This window comes from Alligator mississippiensis, chromosome 1 (genome assembly GCF_030867095.1).
Source record: "Alligator mississippiensis isolate rAllMis1 chromosome 1, rAllMis1, whole genome shotgun sequence".
Classification (NCBI taxonomy): domain Eukaryota; kingdom Metazoa; phylum Chordata; order Crocodylia; family Alligatoridae; genus Alligator; species Alligator mississippiensis.
The window spans coordinates 287065089-287086280 of record NC_081824.1 but is presented as its reverse complement, the minus strand read 5'-3'; the positions used below and the strand labels follow the sequence as shown (position 1 = coordinate 287086280).

The 21192-nt window shown below is 42.8% G+C and overlaps 1 protein-coding gene across 4 annotated transcripts in view; it reads left to right on the top strand.

Annotated features, from left to right (window-relative positions):
• The window catches only part of APP (amyloid beta precursor protein), a 378216-nt gene that overhangs the window by 306183 nt on the left and 50841 nt on the right, over positions 1-21192 (top strand). For all 4 annotated transcript variants that reach the window (XM_006264124.4, XM_019476143.2, XM_019476142.2 and 1 more), the window contains 2 exons: positions 4562-4690; positions 7957-8056. In XM_006264124.4, coding sequence (XP_006264186.2) covers positions 4562-4690; positions 7957-8056 — 229 coding nt within the window. The remainder of the gene's footprint in view (positions 1-4561; positions 4691-7956; positions 8057-21192) is intronic.

The following is a 21192-nucleotide window of genomic DNA, read 5'->3' as shown; positions in this document are numbered from 1 at the left end:
TTGTTTGTTTAAATCTGAGACTGGCATCAGAGGAAGGTGAGGGAGCACTGACCTCTCTACAGTGATCATTTCTGGAATCACTTAAAAATTCGGAAAAGCAGGCTGTTGTATGCTCAATGGACAGTGCCTCATTTACTTTTGTGGAGAGTACCCAGTATATTATTCTATTAAATAACTGAGGCTTGGTGCCAATTATTTGCTCAAGGTCATGGACAGTGAGTTGGTGACAGTGATTGAATTAACCCAGGTCTGTGGACTCTCAATAACTACCAGACCTCAGGGGAGCCTGAATAGTTTATTTTCTGCCTAAGGGAATGAATGTTGTGCCAGAGTTCAAGAAATGCTATTTTATACAATCCAGCTGTCCCAGGGATGGCCCTATTCAAAAGCTCCTGGCTAACTTCAAAAACCTTATAAATCAGTGTGAGACAATGGACTATTGGAGAGGGTAAGAAGAAAATCTCCTCAGCTTTAAAGTGTTTTAGATTGCTGTTATCTAAACTTCATTGTGCTCTTTGAAGCAAGTAGACCATTGCAGTCTGGGTCTTGACTTGGACAAAGACCTCTAAACGCAAACCTGCAGGTTTGTGTGCTAATGTACAAGGAGTTTTTTCATGCTGTCTTTCACTCCTGTAAGGAAACCCTTGCATTTAATAGTCTCTGGGTGTATCTCCATGTGCCATTAAGGTGCCGTGATAGATGCTGGTGCAGTTGTGCCCAGGACTGCAGCAGTTTGAATCAGGGAGGAGTGGAGGTTCAGGGGGTCAGCTCCAGGTGCAGGTGGCTGGGAGGTGGAGGGGTTGGCTAGAGCATGTGTGTGCTAAAGTTTGGGGCTGGGTGGCAGGCAGCCCCCGCACTTTTGCACCCTCATACCCCAGTCAACATCTACACGTGCAGTTTGGCATAGTAACTGCTGTCCCTGACAGTAATATCTTACAGCACAACTAATTAATCTACTGTGCACTAATACCAGCACACGTGTAGATGATGATGCTTTACTGTGGAGCTAATTAGTCAACTGCACAGTAAAGCACATGTGTAGGCACGCCCCTTTTCTGTGAAATCCTGTTCATCTAATTAAGTTTCAGGTGCACGCATTGGAGAGCAAACTCTCTTAGCCAAGGTACTCCAGTCACTCATGACTTAGCATATCCATCTTCCCCCATTAGTAGTAATTGTGGGGCATTCCCTTTTTTTATCATACTAGAAGTATGTTGCCAGGTTGTGAAGCTGAAATCACCACCACTCATGCTCCTTGAAGCATATTTTCAAGATTATTGTCTTAGTCATAAACTACTAGCCAGCTATTAGAGTCAGTATTGCTAATATAAATCTTCCTGGATATGACCATCACATTGGACAAAAACGTATTGAGGGAACAAGAAACGTGTCCTGTGGCATTAAGCATAATGCTAAATGGAAGTCTCTAGAAAAAAGAGAAATGATTTTATTTCTTTAATCTTTCCTAACCTACTATATTACTATACTATACTATTTCTTGGGGCAAAGAGGACCAATCTATCAACAAAAATAATCTGATTTCATTTCTTTTTTCAAATTGGATGTAGTTGTAAACCTCTCTGTGGTTACTTTGTTTCTCGTCTCAGTTATTGTAGTTTGTTGCCAACCAACATTTCAGTTTGCATCATCGTTACTGCAGCACTCAGAAGTTGGTTTACTACAGGGACTTAAGTCTATAGCAAGAGTTTGCTAGGAGTTTCACGCTAAAATTCTGTGTCTGTAATGAATTTTGGTCCTGAGGCCAATTGAGCTTTTTACCCAACTCAGGAAACAGTTTTGCATCTTTTTATCTCCAGGCTAAACATCCCAAACCCGTTTTTATGGTTTTCATGTCTCAAGCTGAAGCGATTCTTAATGCTTTGAATGCTATACCTCTGCATTCTCTTCCTGAATAACTTTTAGTATAATACATGCTGTGTACTTCCCCATAAATTAGCCTTTACACCTGAACCCATTCTTAACTCACTCTCCCCACATTTGTCTGAGACACTATGTAAGGGTCACCTCAAGCTTGCCTGGGTCAGTCATGTCTCCTGTGTCTGCAGTGCCTTTATAACTGATAAAGGCACTGCAGAGCGCTACTTTGGAAGAAGAACCCAGCTTTGTCTGGTACATAGCAAGGCCATCTTCATCCTTCCCTGCTTTTTTCCTCCAAATGTCATGTTCAGTTTTCTTGCTGTCTGGAATTTGAGCGTGCATGATCTAGGAACCACACCTGAAGAATGTGCTGCCCTTGACAGTTTGTCTTTTACCACCAGGCTTTCCTCTTACATACTTCCTGAACCCTCAGAGCTACAGCATTGATCCAGCACTACCACAATCAATGTTTGTTGCTGGTTTTTCAGGGGGGAAGAGATAGCAAGTCATAAAAATGAATTAAAATGGACATAACCCAGCCAAATGCTAAAGAAAACACTGCTGACCTGTCACTGTGTTATTGCTGAGGACAGAATAGCATGAAGAAGTCCAAGGAGTTCTCTCCAGTCTTCCTACTGCTCCCAGAAACTACCAGGCTGACTTCCCAGGGAGCTGTGTGCACTCACTCTGTCTTCAGTTAGAGGCATCTCCATTCCATTATTTGTAGTTTTCAGCCATCTGGTTTAACACAAGATGTTTACTTTCTTGATGAGAGAGCCTTATTAATACTGAGAAGGAGCCTATACAATCTTGGTACCCTCTACTACCAAACAAGGTCTCTGAAAATTGGCTAGAATTTTCAATCATAAGCACCTGAATATGTAACTTGACTTCCCTGCCAACCCTTCCTCCAAGTGTTTAGCACCAAGTTGCTCTCATGGATTTTGGTAGGAGTAAATAAGTGATTAACATTTTTGAAAATCAGGCATCCCACCCTGCCCCCTTGCTGCCAGTCCTTGTGCAAATTGCAAAATTGCAAATTGTCCACAAATCCAAATTGTTGTTAATGTCTAACCACAGTTAGCCAAGTAAAGCAAATTTAACACCCAATCAGGGGCAGTATCTATTATATGGTATGTTTGGATTAATGGGAGTGATTCATTCCAAAATTTTGAGGACAATCTATTGATTTTGGTGAAAACTTGAACCCAGGAAATTACCCTGGTCCCCAGGCTGCCTGGTACTGTAGGTATGGAAGCCCCTCTACTACATATGAAGACTTAAAATGCTGTGTGTGGAAAATGTTTCCAGATTTGATTCTTGATGGTCCAAAGTCTTTGTAGAAAGAAAGGAGAGAAGAAGACCTGGAGGGAGATGAGACAAGATTGAAAAAGCAGGAACCTATATGGGAGTCATTATACTGGAAAGAAGGAGAGCCCAAGAGTTGAAACACAAAGACCTAGATAGCAGTAAGGGGTTAAAGAGGAAGGAGGAGGGGAGAAAAAGATGGGAAATTGAAGAACACACAAAGACTGTCATGGGAGATATGAGAGAGTGGTACGTGGGGAAGGACCATGAGAGATGTACAGAGCACCTGGCATGAGGGAAGGGGTGAGAGAAATGGCAGGGAATCTCTAAAGTAGAAAGGCATGAGAAGTCTTGTGGCGAGTCATAGAAGTACACAAGGAAACTCTGGTGATCACAATGCATTCAGCCTAGGAAGGTGCACTTTGCTTCTCACCAGAGTATACAGGATAGCCCCAGGGGCTGATACAGAGAAGTGGCTTGACCACACAACCTTTATGACCACACAGCAGGAGTAGCAGTTGGGAACCTGCCCACTGCTGCTCCTGGCCATGGACTAAGTCCACCTCCAGCACAGGCCAGTTGAATTGGCTCTAGAGCTCTCCTTGCCCTTAGTACAGTGGCAAGAACAGGTTGGGGAGTGGGGAGAGTGGATGTACCTCTGAGCAGGGAGGGCAAGTTGTAGGGATTCTTACCTACTTCAGGAACTTAAAAAAAGTCCCTGACTGCTGCACCCATGGTATGGTCTCCCCATCCTAGTGTAGAGGAGCCAGGAGGAGGTTGAAGTCACCCTGGGGTTGCATCCACCCTTGCAATGCCAATTACTGCTCCCACACTCCATTTCATAAAATCCTGGGTCCAGCTTTGATGCATATGTTATAACTAAGCCATTCCGTTCATGCCATTCAGAGTAATCATTTATTGCTAGTGCTAGCAGGGAAACAAGTTTCTTGCTAACCCAGCTAAGTTAGATGCTACGAATGATGTCAGATGTTCAAACCCAGCCAAGTTAGACGCTCAAAATGCTGTCCTCTAGCTGCCACATCTACCTGTAGCAACCACCCAGCATTCCCTCTAAGCTATGTGTCATGCCCAGGCACGCTTGCACACTTATGCCGTGCTGGCAGGTATGCCTGCGTGGCCATACACACCACATAGCTTAGAGGGAAGATTGCAAACACCCAGCTACATAACCTACCATACAGATCAAGTGGCAGATATTTCTGGCAGTTGACAGAAACACCTGAAAGGGTAGGTGTTGTAAGCAGTGACTGGTTATGTGCTTTCAGAAGAAACTTCTAATCAAAGGCATCCTGATGCTGACTTATACAGAACTCCGTGTTGAACTCAGATTTTTTCTCCTGCATTTTCTCCATAGCCTCGCCATGTATTCAACATGCTGAAGAAATATGTACGGGCCGAGCAGAAAGACAGACAGCACACCCTCAAACACTTTGAACATGTCCGCATGGTGGATCCAAAGAAAGCTGCCCAAATCAGGTCTCAGGTAATCACTACAATGGGGGCTGACCATTCATTTTTCCAGAAAACTATTGTGAAACAATTTTCAGCTAATTTAAGTTGACAGTTTCCCCCTCAGTACATGTGGACACTGTTGACCAAATATGAAAGAATTGTAAAAATAACAGTCCACTTTCTGAAGCAAGATTCTGTACAAGGAGGGTGTTAAAGAGTCTGACCAAGATTTCTGTATGCATTGCACAGGACACTTCATAGTGTCCATAGAAGTTGTCACTATGCCTGAATCTGACACATGCTTTAGAGCTGGGGTCAGTGTAGTTCAAGTTATTTCTACTGTTGAATGTTTCTGCATACCCTGATGTGTTTGTTTTGGAGCAGTTTCATATGTTTCTTACAAATTATGTAGAGAAAATTAAACCAGCAAAGACGTAGATGGCTTTAGGATTCCAGTTAAAATGGGAGATGCAGTGGTTAACCTGTTAAAAAAATGTACTGTAATCTATAGAATCTGCTCTTCCCTCACAGCGTGTAACTGGAAACTGGCCCAGATATGATTCTTGAACTGATTGGTATTGGTAGTAAATTAAAGGTGTTGAACTCTATGAACAACATGGTGCATATCACTGGTCCCAACCTTTGGACCAACAGATCACTGTCCACCTTTAAAAAATTCTTGAAAAACACTTGTATCAGACTTTTAACTGAAACTGGAAAAGGAAAGGAAATGGAGACTGCAATTTGGGAACCAGTGGGGTTACACATTAGACTGCACCTTACTTAAAATGCCTATTTCAGATTTGTAAAATGAGATTGTTCTGTCCTTTAAAATCACTGGAATCATAGAAAATAGGGCTAGAAGGGACCAGGAGAAAGATCTAGTTCATCACTAATGGTAGAGCCTGGATCAGCTATACACAAACCATTCCTGACAGATATCTGTCTAACCTGTTCTTAAAAAAAAAAAAATAGGGCTGCACTGATAGAGATTTTTGTGGCCAATACCAATAGCCAATTTTTAAGCAGGCATATTGGCCAATACGGATCTGATTTCCAATACCGAGCCCGACAGCATGGAGAGCTGTCTTCAGCTGGTAAGTCTGGTGCGGGGGGGGCCACAGATCAAGGCCCCAGCAGTGAGGGAGGGCTGGAGCTGGGGCTACCTGGGCGGGGCAAGTGTGACACAGCTGTGGTTCGTCCAAGGGTGCAGGGAGGGGGGCACAGCTGCAGCCGCTGCACACCACTTGGCTGGGAGCCTCTGATCTGGTCGCTTGTCTGGGGGGCGGGGGGGAGAGTGTGCCCTTGGATCAGTGCAGGGAGGGCTGGGGCCAGGGCTGTGTTGAGCTCTTCCCGGCAGGGCAAGCCTGCACTACAGCCACAAATTTGCCATAGCCCCTTCCCAGTGCAGCCCCACCCTACCAGGAACAGCTTGGCTCTGCCCTCCCGGACAAGTGCCGGATGAGCCACAGGACCAGTGGCTCTCAGCCAAGCAGCCGCTGTGGCAGGAACTGCTCCACCCCTCCCCACAGCCCCTGGACGAGCCACGGCTCTGTGCTGCACCCGCCCTGCCCCGCCCCAGCAGGGCAGTGCTTGACCCAGCCCCAGCCCCATCCATCCCTCACTGCAGGGGCCTTGATCTGCCCCCCTCCCAACCTCTTCCCTCCCTCCTCCCTGTCCATCACACCAGACTTACCAGCTGGAGGCAGCTCTCCGCTCTACCAGTCTGTGTTTCTCACGGCCTGCGCTGCAGCTGCACACATGCACAGGCCATTTATCAGCCAAATGGCCAATTTCTGATATAGTACATTTTCTTTATATCAGTGCTGATCTGATATCAGTCCAATGTATCGGTGCACCTATAAAAAAAAAAAAAAAAAAAAAAAGAAACCCTCCAGAACAAAAATGGAGATTCTACCACCATTCTCAGTAACCCATATCAATGCTTAAGTGTCTTTACAATTAGGAAGTTTTTTCTTATTGTCTGGCAATTTGAGCCAGGAAAGTTTGGCAGTTCCTAAAAAAGGAAGAGTGAGAAATAGAAACAAAATAGTACTGATGTAGTTCTAAATGTATTTTACACAGTGTCTTGGACACTGTGTTCTCTGCACAAAAGAACAAATTTTAATACTGAGATTTTGGTGCTGAGAGATGTTTGTCTTTTCTATCTTGTTTACAGACAGAGCTGGTCATAAAATTAAAGGGGTTTTCAGAAAATTTTGACTTTTTGGTATAATTGAAAATGTAAATATTTGTTTGAAAGCCTAAATATTTCAGTTCTTACCAGCTGTTGCATTTCTTATGGGAATTATTGTTTGGGTGCCTCATTTTTCCATTTTTATACATAAGTCGGGGTCCCTGGTCAGACTGTTTTTCATGAAACACCACAGTCCTCTCCTTTAGTAAAGAGAAAAGAGTACTTCAGGACAGTTCCACAGCTATGTGCGTCATGGGAAATTAAGTCCTGGTGAGGAGTTTACCCTAAAAGGGACATTAGATAACATAAGTATTTTCTCATGAGCTACAAGACAGCTTTTTTGAATGGATCTATTTTGGTTTCCAGCTGAGATTTGTTTTCAATTTGGGGTCATTCAGTTCTTGACTAATATATAACATCCCCCTTCCCTGCCTGCCACCCGCCCCTTCCCCCCAGAACTGACACTTTTCTGTACAGGTTTTAGTCAAAAAGAATCTATCAGACAGTTTGAACAAAACAGTTTTGACTTTTTTTTTCACACCAACTTCCTTGATACTGACATTCAGTTCATGGGTTGAGCAGAAACCCTAATCCAGGGGTCAGCAACATTTTTGTGCAGAGTGCCAAAAACATTCGTAACCTTGACTTGTAAGAAGTTGGTGTGCCAGGAGCGGACAGCGGGGCAGCTACAAGGGGACTGATCCTTGTGTTGTGGTAGTGTGGCCCTAGCCCCTTCCCCGCCATCCACCCCAAGGCACACGTGCCAAGCAAAGTTTCTTCGCGTGCCACACTCTGATACCCATGCCAGGGCTTGCCTACCCCTACCCTAATCCCTCTTGTGGCACAAGCAGAGGCTCAAAGACAGAAGTTCTAAGCTGGGATATAGGGACACACTAAGGCGGGGTGGGCTGTAGGACCAGTTTTGGGCCAGCTGCAGGACAGTGGTTAATTCAGTGAAAGATTCCACAGTCACAGAATCCATGGGCCATACCCCTGTCTTGTGTTATACCCCTGTCTTGCTCTGCATTGGATGAAAATAAGATGATTAGTGTGCAAAGCACTAATGTTTTCCTCTCATATTGGATCTTTTCATCCTGTAGGTTATGACACACCTACGTGTGATATATGAACGCATGAACCAATCTCTTTCCCTTCTTTACAATGTACCAGCAGTTGCTGAGGAAATTCAAGATGAAGTTGGTAAGCTCACTGTTTCTGTTTGAAAATCATAATGTTCTAGAAAATACTTGCATTTTAGGTTGAAGTACAGAACGAGTACATGTGGTTTTCTTTGTCTGCAGGAAGGTGAGCTAGCAACTAAGCAGACAATCCTGCCACTGTTTTATACTACAACCAGCTATATTGTGGATAAATAAATGTCACCTTTTTGTAATTTAAGTATGCTGTCATAGGAGAACTTGCTTGAGTGATAAAATGAAAAAAAATATTCCTATTTTGCTTGCATAAGGGACTCTCCAGCCTACATTGTGTTTCTTTGAAAGCTAGCAAGACTACCTTTTTGTATAGGACTTCTTTAATTCTCACAGAACATATGTAAAGACATCTTCACAGGATTTTTTTTTCTCACAGTGTGTTAATTTACAGTTAGAGCCCACATGCTGTACAGAAACCATGGGCAGATGTTGATTCTTATCAACAGTATGGCTTGGTAGGGTAACTGATAGAGAATAAATTATGTTTCTTCCTTTTGGATATTTAATTTAGTGTCGTTAAATGGTTATTTTATTTAAATTGAGAATATGGGGAAGATTCCAAGCAAAACAGTTACTTGTACAACTTGAGCATCTTTTCTTTCATCAAATAGCATTTCCCACCTGGCACATTTTCTATTTAAATCTTGACAAATCACTTTCACTCATTTATATGATAATAGAAATTTGATATTAGGGTTTAATCACACCTCTTAGAGTAGACGGTGATTGAAGTGTTGGAAGTGAAGAGAACAGAGCAGCTGCACTGAAAATCTAGATCTCTGTGTTACACATTCAAACAATGGAGATTTTAAACTAATGAGCAACAGGAAATTGGTCTGAGTAAAAGACTGAGCTGCCTGGATTGTATGATTCCATAATGATCTTAGGTTCTTGGCTCTCTAGGTTTTTCTGTTGGAATCCTCCATGAGTATTTTCAATCACAGTCTGTTGATTTCGCAAATTAGATAGGAAGATTTCAGAAATGTTGCTTTGTTCATGGCCTTGGAATATGGCAAAGAGGATAGACGGAATGGTATGAAAGAAAAAGGGAAGAGAAAGGAATGAGTCTGAAAAAAAAAAACCCTTTAAGTGATACTATAATCTTTTCTTTTTTAAGCCAGCAAAGAAGCTAGTGCCATTATTCCAAAGAATTTCTATTTTTATCCAAAGCAAACCTTGGTATAGAGGTATTTTCCCAAGTTCCAAAGGAATAGTGACATAGTATCTAAATATCAGAAAGCTAGGGTAACTTCTCTGTAGTAAAGGTTGTGACTTGTATTTGGATAAGAAGCCCCAATAATCTTTTGATTTATATAATGTGATTTCTAATCAAAATGTATATTTTTGCCTGAATATGAAATATGGGACCTGAAAAAAATAGGTGTCTGCGGTGCTAGTAAGAGGGATTTTTTTTTGTGCATTTCATATATAAATATTTGTCCTAAACCTTTTAGATGAGGTTTACTCAAAAGATCTTGGCAAAAGCTAATACAACAGAGATGCAAACATTCATAATAGCATAACAATTGTTTGCTTCCCTCTTAATTCATACTTACTAGTAGCATAAGAATTGTATGTCTACAGGGTATGACATAACTACAAGAAAATCTAACATTTTATTTAAAAAATGCTATGGAGAGATTTATTTAAATAAAATGATTTGCTGTGGAGGTTTTCTGGATAGATTTTTTTTTTTTTTTTTTTAAACTCTCAAGCTGTAGATTGACAGCTAGCCCTCCAGGAAGTGACAATCATAAACTAGTGTCTACTTCTCTGAGACCTGTCATAAGGCAATCACTAGTAGAATATTCATTCCCTGTCTCTCCCTCATTCACATATTTGCTGTTGACTTCAGTGTTACCACAACACAGGGAACTGACATCTCCATTACAATGTTTGGACATTGCTGTGTGGGAACTGTAGCAAAGTCAGCTTCAATTTAATTGTCTTCATATCCTCTTCTATCAATTTCAGATATTTGCAAGTCTAGACTGTGCACTTAAATTCTTGTAAAAAAAATAATACACCGAAGATTGTGAAGGCACAGACAGTATATCAATAACAGCAGCTTTTCCATATTTTAGTAGTCTGTAGCTATACATGTAGGTTAAAAATCCTTGATCCAAAAATAACATGTTTTACAAAATGGGTATGAAATGAACAAGGAGAGACTATGGGAGGCTGGCATCACTGAGAGGTACTTAAAGTTGTTCACAGTCCATTTCCATTCCACCAAATGTTTCAAGGGGGTTAGTTTGTTTGTTATTGGTGTTGTTTTTAAGTTGGACATGAGAAACTCAAAAAATCAGAAATTCAGCTATGATAGCTGTAGGATTGTATACTGGCAACATGCTTATAGATATTGTTTTACCAGAATGTAAGTGCATCCATCTGGGATAAGTACTACTGAATAGGTAATACATGCCACCATCTTGTTTGTGTGTTCATCTCAGTGGGAAAGCAGGGAAGGTTTCTTTACTTGCCTTCAGATATGTACAAAATGGAAAAAAGATGAGATTTTAGAAAATACCATACCTATAAAATTGCCTAGAAAATGGCATAACCTTAATTATGTTCATTTAAGCTACACGCATCTGTACCCTGACCTAGAATTTTGGTGTGTGATTTCCTACATCATTTTAAAAAGCAAATTGAAAAAAAAATTGAAATTTCTACAAGTAGACTATCAGCAACATCTGAACTTTTATTTCCAGTGCACAGATCTCTAACAGAAGTAGCAAATGTAATCCTCTATCTGGGCCAGTCTGAGTGGGAGATGAGACACTTTGCTTGTGGTTTAACAGATACCTGTGGGGAATGAGGGAATAATGGGTTTCTAGTAGAGCTGTGTGAAATTTCACCGAGTATTTCGTTTTGAAGCTGTTTCGATGTGTTTTGAGCTCAAAACAGCAAAATCTAAATGAAACAAAAGCCTTCGAAAGGGCGTCAAAAAGAAAGAACTAGAAACATTTCAAAACTTTCAAAATGTTTCATGTTTCGAAGCCGGGCTGGTTCCAGAAGTCAGCAGCAGCCTCCTGTCATTGCGTGCAGATCTAGGTGCTGCGCCCCTCGGGAGGAATGTGGCACAGCCCCCAGCCCTTCTTGGGGGTGCCGGCCCCCAGATCTGTGCACCAGATGACAGCATGCTGTTGCTGCCAGCTGGGGCCAGCAGCAGAACCAATCTTCCCAGTGCTGGGTGCAGGCTGCGCCCAGTGCTAGTCCCAGCCAGCAGCAGCAGCCCCTTGTGATCTGGCAGGCAGATTGGGGCCCCACCCACACCCCCAGGAGGAGTCCAGCAGGGCCCCACAGCCCTCCCATGGGTGCGGGCCCCCAGTCTGCCTGCCGGATCACAGGAGGCTGCTCCTGCTGCCTGGGACAGCACTGGGCACAGCCCACACCTAGCACTGGGGAAAATTGGTGCTGCCACCAGTCCCAGGCAGCAGGAGCCAGCCTCCTGTGATCCAGCAGGCAGATCAGGGCCTGCACCCCGGGATGGCTGTGGGGCTCTCCTGGACTCCTTCTAGGGGTGCAGAGGGACCCCAATCTGTCTGCTGGATCACAGGAGGCTGCTCCTGCTGCCTGGGATAGGTGGCAGCACCAATCTTCCTGGTGCTGGGTGTAGGCTGCACCTAGCACCAGTCCCAAGTGGCAGGAGCAGCCTCCTGCAATCTGGCAGGCAGATCATGGATCCACACCCCCGGGAGGACTGCAGTGCTCTGCCAGACTCCTCCCGGGGGTGCAGGCGGGCCCCTGATCTGCCTGCTGGATCACAGGAGGCTGCTCCTGCTGCCTGGGATGGTGCTGGGTGCAGCCCACATCCAGCACCAGGAAGATAGGTGCTGCTTTTGGCCCCAGCCGGCAGCAGCATCCTCCTGTCATCCAGCAGGCAGAGTGGGGGCCTGCCCGCACCCCCAGGAGAGCTGTGGGAGCTGTTCCGGACTTCTCCCAGGAGTGCAGGCCCCCAAGCTGCCTGCTGGATTATAGGAGGTTGCTCCTGCTGCCTGGGATTGGTGGCAGTACCAATCTTCCTGGCACTGGGTGCAGGCTGTGGCCAGCACTAATCCCAGGCGGCAGCAGCAGCTCCCTGTCATTTGGCAGGCGGATTGGGGGCTGCACCCCCGGGAAGAGTCTGGCAGAGTCCCACAGCCCTCCCAAGGGTGTGGGCCCCTGGATCTACCTGCCAGATGACAGGAGGCTGCTGCTGCTGGCACATGGCAGTTTTGCTTGTCAGCACCTTGAGGTGCAGTTTTCCAGAAACCTCTGCACCTACCTCCTTGAAACTTGGCAAGCATCATGCCCTCAGAAGAGGCTACAATCCTTGCAAGTTTCATCTGAATCAGGCTAGAAATGACAAAGTTTTATACAGTTTCATGCTTCCCCATTATAGCCTGTGGGTGAAACATCGAAAACAGTGTCAAAGCAGCAAAACAGTTTCAACTAAATGAAATGAAACTCGAAACAAAACACTGTTCCATCGAAACAGAAGTTGAAGCAGAATGGTGCTGTTTCACACAGCTGTAGTTTCTAGCCATGGAAAGACGGGGCCCATAGTTGAAGCAGAACTTTTTTGTCGCTTCTGTCCCATCCCATCCAACTTCTACCCCAATCCACATCTCTCCCTGCTTGTTTGACTTCGGCTCCTTTTCTTCGTTCACTGTTTTATAGTCCCTGCTCCTAGTTCTCTCTACATGGTTCCCAGGCCCCTCCCTCCCAGATTTCAGTCCCAGCTGTGATCTCCCACCAGTTTTGTGTCCCATAAGGTGTTGCACCTTCTCTTTCTCATCCCATTCCTTTGCATTCTGAGTTCAAATCAAATTGCCTTCATGCCACTTAAGTTTCAGCAGCAGGCACTGAGACTACAAGAAAAACAGGCACCCCATCGTGTCCCCAGCTTGGCGCATCCTGGAACTAAAATTTTAGAGAGACTCTCTGCTGACTGTGTGAGCTACAAATATTCAAAGGCTTATAATTTGGCCAGATTTTCCTAGGGATGGCAAAAGATACATTCCTGACATTAAGCCTAGGTACAGATGTTGCACTTACCACAGATAGCACTCCACAGCTGTAACCAGACAGAAATTCACTGCACATAGATTGCTTTAAAAATGGCAGATCTAAGATAACCCTGGTTGGATGTGGTATCAAACTAAAGCACTTTATGTTAGAGCACTTTATCAAATGTCTATATACCAGAACCTGTTGTGACTCAAGTTCATTTGCAGTCCCCCAGCATCCCAGAGGTCCCTCACAGGGTGGCATGATAGCCTTGGTTGGTGCTTATCAGTTCTGGATGAGCACTGGCCCAGCCCTGTCCTTGGGCTGTCACAGGAGACAGAAAAGGCTGTCTGCATGGCTGGGTGTAGGGGAACATGCGCAGCACCCTTCCCCCTGCCTTTTCCTCTCTTTCCCCTCCCCTCCTCCCAGCTTGTTGGCTCAGGTCTTGGGGGAGGGGAAGGTGCTGGCCCAGGTCTGAGCACCAGGAGAGGGCTCTGTTCCCCTGCCCAGCCACACAGGGAGAAGTCCTTAATATACATTGACTAGCTAAGCTTTTTAAAATTCTGTATAGATATTCTTGAGACATTCCCCTGGTAGTGTTTACTTCATACGGTACTTTTAAAACCTCGGTTTTACTGTAAAAATCAATTGAGCCTATTCTGAAGAAGACAGCATCCTTCTGGCTTTGAGTGCTGATCAGCTTAAAACCCATTCTGTGTCAAATCGGTACTCTGAAATGATTAGTTTCCTTACTCTGTAATCTTCCTAAACCCATGCAAAAAAAATCTATTACAGCTACAAAATCTGTAGAGAGCTGAAATATTAATAAAATTGCAAGTTGTATCATTGTAACTGTTCCAAGGCCAGAAATACTGCAGTTCCCATTAAAAAGACAAATGTTTCATGAAATACCTTTTGTAAGAACCATTGACTTAGAAAGTCTGAGTCAATGGAAAAGCTGAATAATACCCAGATATGAGCCTGTTCACATGCACAGTTCATCTGAATAATGAATTGCCAACAGAAAGGCATTTGAAAACATTCATTCTTTGAAGTCGGAGGGGGCACTGTGGCTGAGATGGTGGGTTTTTATTTTAGTTCTCTGCATGCATATTTGACCTGCAGTTTCCCATTCTACAGTGGGAACACTTCTTTGAACAATTTACACCTTCAGGAATTAAGGCAAGATGCCCTAAACCAGTCCTGATAGTCCCAGAAATATTAAAATGATCTCTTTTCTCCCAGCAAACATGTTGTGTTCTTAAATTTGTACGCTCGAGTGTCTTGAAAACCACAGTGTGACCCATGGAAAGCTTTTATGTTTCTTTTTCTTGTGATTGACTTTGCACCTTTATTCCATCGGTACGTTATTTAAAAAATAGATGGAAACGAAAAGATCCTTTTTTGAACAATAAATATACATCTGTCTAAAATGATTAAGAGAGTTTATAGAATTCCTTCATCCTTGTTTTACATTGCTCAACCTCATAATGATGTCTGGGAGCAAGAAAGGCAGTTTAACACACACTGTTTGTCAATGTCTTGCTAAAAATATTGGTGTAATGTTACAAATGACATAGAAATCATATAGAACCTCAAGTGAACAAGTCAAAACTATATTCATGAGTATATCCTGGGTTAGAATAATCTGTAGAGAGACTTGCAATTGCTTATACTTGTGCAGAGAGGTTGCCATTTAGAAAGTGAGAAAGCTACTATATTCTTCTAATACTGGCATATATTTGACCTAGTGGTCATTGCTCTATATAAATGTGCCATTCATAAGATGAGTAGCAAAAGTAAGAATGGAACAAAAACTTTGTCAAATCCCAAATATCAAATTGTCACCTTGATCCCCATTCCACCTGCACACCCTACTGCAGCAACAATTCCTTTACCTAGACCAGTAGTTCTCTATCTTTTAAATCTCAAGACACCCCTTGTTAGACTCAAGGCAACCATCAGAAAATGCCAGCTCTTAACTTTAACTTGTTTCTTGACTACAGAAAAATAATAGAGTAATTCTTCTGTTGCAAAGAACTAGGAAATGTGACAACAGATCACAATGTCTTTGGAGGAGCACTATGGATTCATATGTAAAAATCTCTGGGTTTATTTTATGAACCATGTGTAGGTGTTATGCACAGCTCACAGGGCAATTATTGCATGGCAACCTGTGACACCCTCATGGCTCCCCAGGGCACTGTGGTACCCTGGTGGAAATGCAATAACCCAGACATTCTCTACCATTCTGTTAGGGCCTCCTTGACCGCAAGGATGACAAGACAAGGGAAAGCAAACTCTTGCAGACCTCCAAAATGTCATCGTGTAGCCGCATAGAGATCTATCCACACTTGCAACTGCATACATCTGGCACTTCAATGTTAATATGAACGAAGCCCCACAAAATGTCTCCTCTATATATATGCAGTCAAGCTGGCTTTCTAGAGAGAACGCTGAATTTTGCTCTGACACAATGATCTTTTAATCATTTCTTTTAGCTTTCAGCAGTGTCATGCCATGCTTGGAGATATCAGTTTGTTAGAACTTTAGCAAAAATGAATTGCTGCCCCACCTGCCTTGAAAATGTTTTATAAAGTTCTGCTCTGCTCCTCCAAAACAGAATGAATGCTATGTTAAGCCTTTGCATACTGCAGGGCTAATGTAAGGTGACCCAGTTTGGAATTCCCTGATAAGCAACAAAGCTATCAGTATATAAGCTCTGGTTTGTATATTAGTATTTTTCCATGTTTTTTGTCCTTCTGTATATAGTATTTATCATTATCAACTAATTAAACATCGTGCCTTGTGTAGCTTCCAGTTTCGATTTCTATGTACAATTGCACTTTTCTCCTTGTTTTAGGCAGTTATCAAGGAAGCTTCATTATATTAGGTGCAAAATGGTGCATTCAGGAGGTGCGTGTGTTTTGGTGATGGACATTAAGCAATACCATTGTAACACTGCTGCATTTTAATAGGCAAAAATAGCTGGCAGCTGAAGCGTCAGTTACATGTCGCTTCAGGCTTTCTAAGTTCTGCACATCATTAAGTGGGCTGCAAGAGTGGAAGAGCCTGAGTCATTTTACGCAGTCGGAGACTCAGTGCTGTCTGCTAGTATAAAATATCTTTATTAGGGGACAGAATTTATGGAACGGGATGGCAGGAAACACTCGGGAAGGTTTTCTTCCCACCAATACTGATTAGATGTTTCATTTTCTAAGCATCTCATTTCCTATCTAGATTACTGGCCTCCTATAGAAAAGTTGGTAGAGGATAGTAAATGATTAAAAAAAGAAAGTATCCGTTGCTCTTCATTCAAATATATGTTTGTTACTGCCTTACTATGTCCTCCCCCCAGCTTTTATATCTAACTGGTGTGTTATGCCTTGCTAGTAACACTGATGTTCTTCAGATGTTAATCCTGATTTTTTTTATGCGCAAACTCTTTCCATTAAATTTCATGTCACAAATATAGTGAACATGACTTCAGGCAACAAAAGAAACCAGATTCCCCTGGATCTGCAGACACTGAAAAGGATGAATGGCTTCTCATTTTAAAAAGAAAATTTACAGCTTGGGATAGATATGAGATGTTTTTCATCTGCTTTTTCAGAAACCTATTCAGAGTAAAGGGATATTGTGAGGTTTATTATTGGAATATATTTTCCCCCTAGTTTGAAAGTGAGGATTTTATTTCAGCTTCTGCCTTTGAGAAGGCATGTTCTGGTGGTCCAGCTTTAGATTGCAAATGTCTGAGTTCTGATACTGACTCTAGAACGATAGCCTTAGATGAGTCGTGCAGAGTCCTGTGCACTTCTCAGATTTTTTTATCTCCCTTTCCTTGCTTTTGTAGTAGGAGAACAGACCGCACTTATCTTACAGGAGTGACTGGAAAATTAATTAGTTAATGGTTGTAGAGGTTTTTCCGTTTTTTCAAAGACAAGTGCCTATTATGATCAAAAACCACTAATTAGAATACCTGCTGAAAGAATAAATCTAAGCACTGGAAAAGCCGTGTAGGTGGATGCATTTAAGAAACCAAACTCAAATTTCAGGCAAGAAGCTTTCATCTGCATACTAAGGTATGTGCAAATTATGTGCATACACTGCCACATAGCTATCTTCCATGCACAGGCCTAGTAGATCCCCTTTAACTTTGCATGGAGCCCATAGTCACCTTCACAATAAAAAATACGTAAAAACAAACATTCATTGTGTTCTCACCAACCAGACGACCACTTAAATTAATTGGCAATGTGTGTTTGCAGATACCTAGAGTCAGATCCTGCCCCTTGTATTGAGCATCTGAGTGGCCTTTTCAGGCGTGTACATGCAACATTAATCCATCCTGCTTAACTTAATGAAAAAACATGAATGTCACTCACTACTTTTGTAATATGCCTTTGTCTTAGACTTAAGACTAATCGCAAAGAGTGACTGGTTAAGAAGAGGTATTCCTCGATTTCTGCACATCAACTTCAGTTAATGCAGCTCCATGCAGGCAAACTGTGTGCTAGTTGTGTGCATGCTGGCTATAGACTTGGAAGCAGTATCATTATTTTAGCAGAGGTCTTTATGGCTGCACTGGGTAGTTTGGCTGAAAAAATGTATTTGTTTGGGCAGAACACCGTGTTAACAAGGCTGTACCACTTCTGCAGGTCTAATGCAGGGTATGTTTGTACTGCATAGAGCATACAAAAGGATCTCAGAATACCATGAGATCCTTTTAAGGGATTACCAGGGTACCATGCAATATTAGCACTTTCAGGTCTGCATAACCCCTACCCATGATTCACAAGATAAGCCCAAAGACTACAAATAGGAATCCATAGTGCCAGAAATATTCCAGCCTGTTGAGGTATTTTCTGAGTTCTTTTCAGCATAAGAATTACTTTGTTATTTTTCTCTTATCACAAAATGAGTGAAACCTAAGAGATGGCATTTTCTGTGGGGTGCCTCTCAAAAGGGTGAGAACCACTGTTACAGACATAGTCTTAGGTGTTAATAACCTGGTCAAAGACCTTTCCAGAAAGAGAGTGGCATTCAAAACAGTGACAAACCCCATAAATCCCCAATTTTCCAGGAAAAAAAAAAACCAAATCAACTTTTAGAAAAAGAGGAAACTTCTAGTGTTAGTTAACATGAATAAATAAATAATCCTAGCACAGGCAGTTTCAAGTCAAGAAGGAGGGGTGTCCATCTCCTTGTAGTCCATTGAGATTCTGCTGGTATTGATTTACTTAAAAAACATTTAGATGGTACAGGGGTGGATCTAGAATTTCCTGAAGAGAGTATGGCACACTACCCCTCATAACATGGGAGGATGGAGGTGAGGAGTGGCTTGTGGAGGAGATCCAGGAGCTGGGTAGCTATTAGGCACTTGCAGACAGGGACCTGTCTCGCCACTGTTGGTGCTGCCCCTAGCTGACCCGGATATGGAGGGAGCCTCAGAGCTGCATCTGCCCCATTCCTGCCAGGGACTGCAGGAAGCAGTTTCAAGGGTTCAAGTGGGCTGGGCTCCACTGAGGATAGCGGTGGTGGTGTTCAGGTTCATCCTTTCTATTCTTGTTCCCTGCCCCTCAGCCGCAAGGCGTCCCCTGATGGCAGGGTCTAGATGTTGGAAGGAGGTTTTCACCTGCCACTGCCACTGTGTCCAGCTGATGCAGGCACAGGGGAGCCCAAAAGCCCTCTGTGCCCTGCTCCCTGCCCTCCTCGCAGACCCTACTTGGCTGCCCCTTCTCCCCCCAGTGTTCCCCACTGGCTGGCAGCAGGCACGGGAAGGAGGAAGCTGCCTGCTGTGATGGCCTCAACTGAGCCCAGTTCCTGATGCAGCTGCTTCCTGTACTACCTTCTATATGCTGTCTTGTTTTACCTTCATGATGTATATAAATATGAAGCAGTCCAGACAGAATGTATGTTGTAACTCTGCATCCTGGTGGTTACATCCATCTTCTAGGTTCTTTGAGCATTTTCACAAAAAGGAATAGCTTCAGTGGCAGAGTTTGAGAGCTCTGCTACAGAATACCTCACCACCCAGTGGTAAGGGGCTCTCCTTAGAGTTTGGAGACCTTGGTTTAAATCCTTTCTGTAGATTTATCCCAGTCTTCTGAATGAAGCCTGAAATTTGTGTTTAGTTGACTCTGTCGAGTAAATTCAGTTCACATGGATTTGATTCAAACAAAGCCATTTTGGGGGTGAATAATGTTTTCCTTACCTATCAGTTATTAAGGACACCGATGCATGCTGGTACACTGCTCTGACGTGTTCTAATTAGAATGTGTCAGAGCAGACTCGATTAATCAAGTCTTCTAGAGTATGCTAATTACCATGCTCCAACAAACTCAGCATCTCATGTCTTCAGCATCCCGATGCTTCAAAATGGCAGCAGGGCGCTCAAACTAAAGGTTGTTCAATGAGCTTTAGTTAAAGCAACCCCACTGTCATTTTGAAGCATGGGACGCTGAATATATGAGATGCTGCAGGCATTTTAATTAGAGTAGTTCCTAGAGCTGCTGTAATTGAAGCCCTTCTCCCCACCACCACTCCCCCGGGAACATGTGTAAAGACTCCCTGGTATATTTAATCCTCCTAACACCCCTCAAAAGTTGGGAAGGATCATCTCCACAATTCAAGTGGCAGTGATTTAAGCACCCTTCTCTAGGCCATGCTGATGATGTCTTTAGCTGAATCAAGACTTGGAACCCATGGCAACTGCCAGCTTAATTCAGTGACTCAATGGCTTATTCTCTAGATATCCTTTCAACTAGGGCTAGATTAATTTTTCTTTGTCCAGATGTTGAATCTACACGTTTGTTGTTGTACAAAACATACATTTTCCATAGAACTATGATGACCAAGAAGTTATAGATTTGCACATATATATATATTTGATTCTTTTCTCACTACATTTTGGGTGTGCAAGTAAGAATAAGCAAAGATAACTAAAAAAGAGAATACTTGTGTAAGAGAATGCAACCATAATACAGATTTTTGACATTTTTTCTTACACAAAATTAAATCAATGCTTTCTTTAGACTTGAATTGATTGTTCTACTAAGCAAGATGGCTCCTTTCCCCTACAGTTTCACACCTCTTAATAATTGATTCTGCTAGTTTACTTAAGGGAATTAGCCAGCCAATACATCTTGTACTGAACTTAAAATGTCATTCTTTTACTGGAGAACAAAAGGCTGAAATAGAATCTTGACGCTATGTAGATTGTGAATATCAGTTTAAGAAAGGTTAACTCTGCAGAGCCTGACTTTGTACATTTATAGCTTTCAGTAAGATGGGCAGGTACTGGTTCAGTGAAGCTTTTTTCCTCCTTATGGAAATGCCATTACTTTTTATATTATAGAAGAATATTTGCTGCACTGACTATATGTATATTTGGAAAAAAAAGTGTCTTTTTTAACACACTTAAGATCACTTTCAAGAGGATCTTCAGTGTAGAGTATCCACAACTGTCTTCTCTCAGTTTGGGGAACTGCAAATGTGTGTTCTGTGCTCAACTGCTGCAACCTGTGCATACTACCAGTGGGTCACTGGAGAAGCCCCCACAATTCCCTTACCCCTCAAGTCTGGCTATGATATAAGTAGCTCCATGAGTAGGAGATGCCTAGAGAGTCTAAAACTGCTAGACCATAGGTTTGGAAGGAACCTCTCATCCAACCCTGTGAATCCCTTTTTTCATTTTTGTCATGTCATGGGTCTATCCAGCTTCTCCATATCCTTCTTAAAATGTGGAACCCAGATCTTCAGACCTCTGTCTGAGGTTTAACCAGCACTGAGTAGACTGTTACTATCACCTGTGTCTTGCATTTAATTCTATTTATAGCCCAAAATTACATATTTTTGTGACCTGTGTCACACTGCTGACTCATGTTGGGTTTGTGATCCACCAAAACTCCTAGATCCTTCTCAGCAGTGTTACTGTCCAGCCAGTTATACCCTAATCTGCATTTGTGCATTTGGTTATCATTGTCTTAGCTGTAGCACCTTACATTTGTCTATGTTGAACTTCAGTTCATTTTTTCTAGCCCAAGCCTCCAGTTTCTCAAGAACCTTTTGAAATCTACTCCTATCCTTTGCAGTTCTTCACAGTTTTGCGGCCTCAGATTGTTGTTT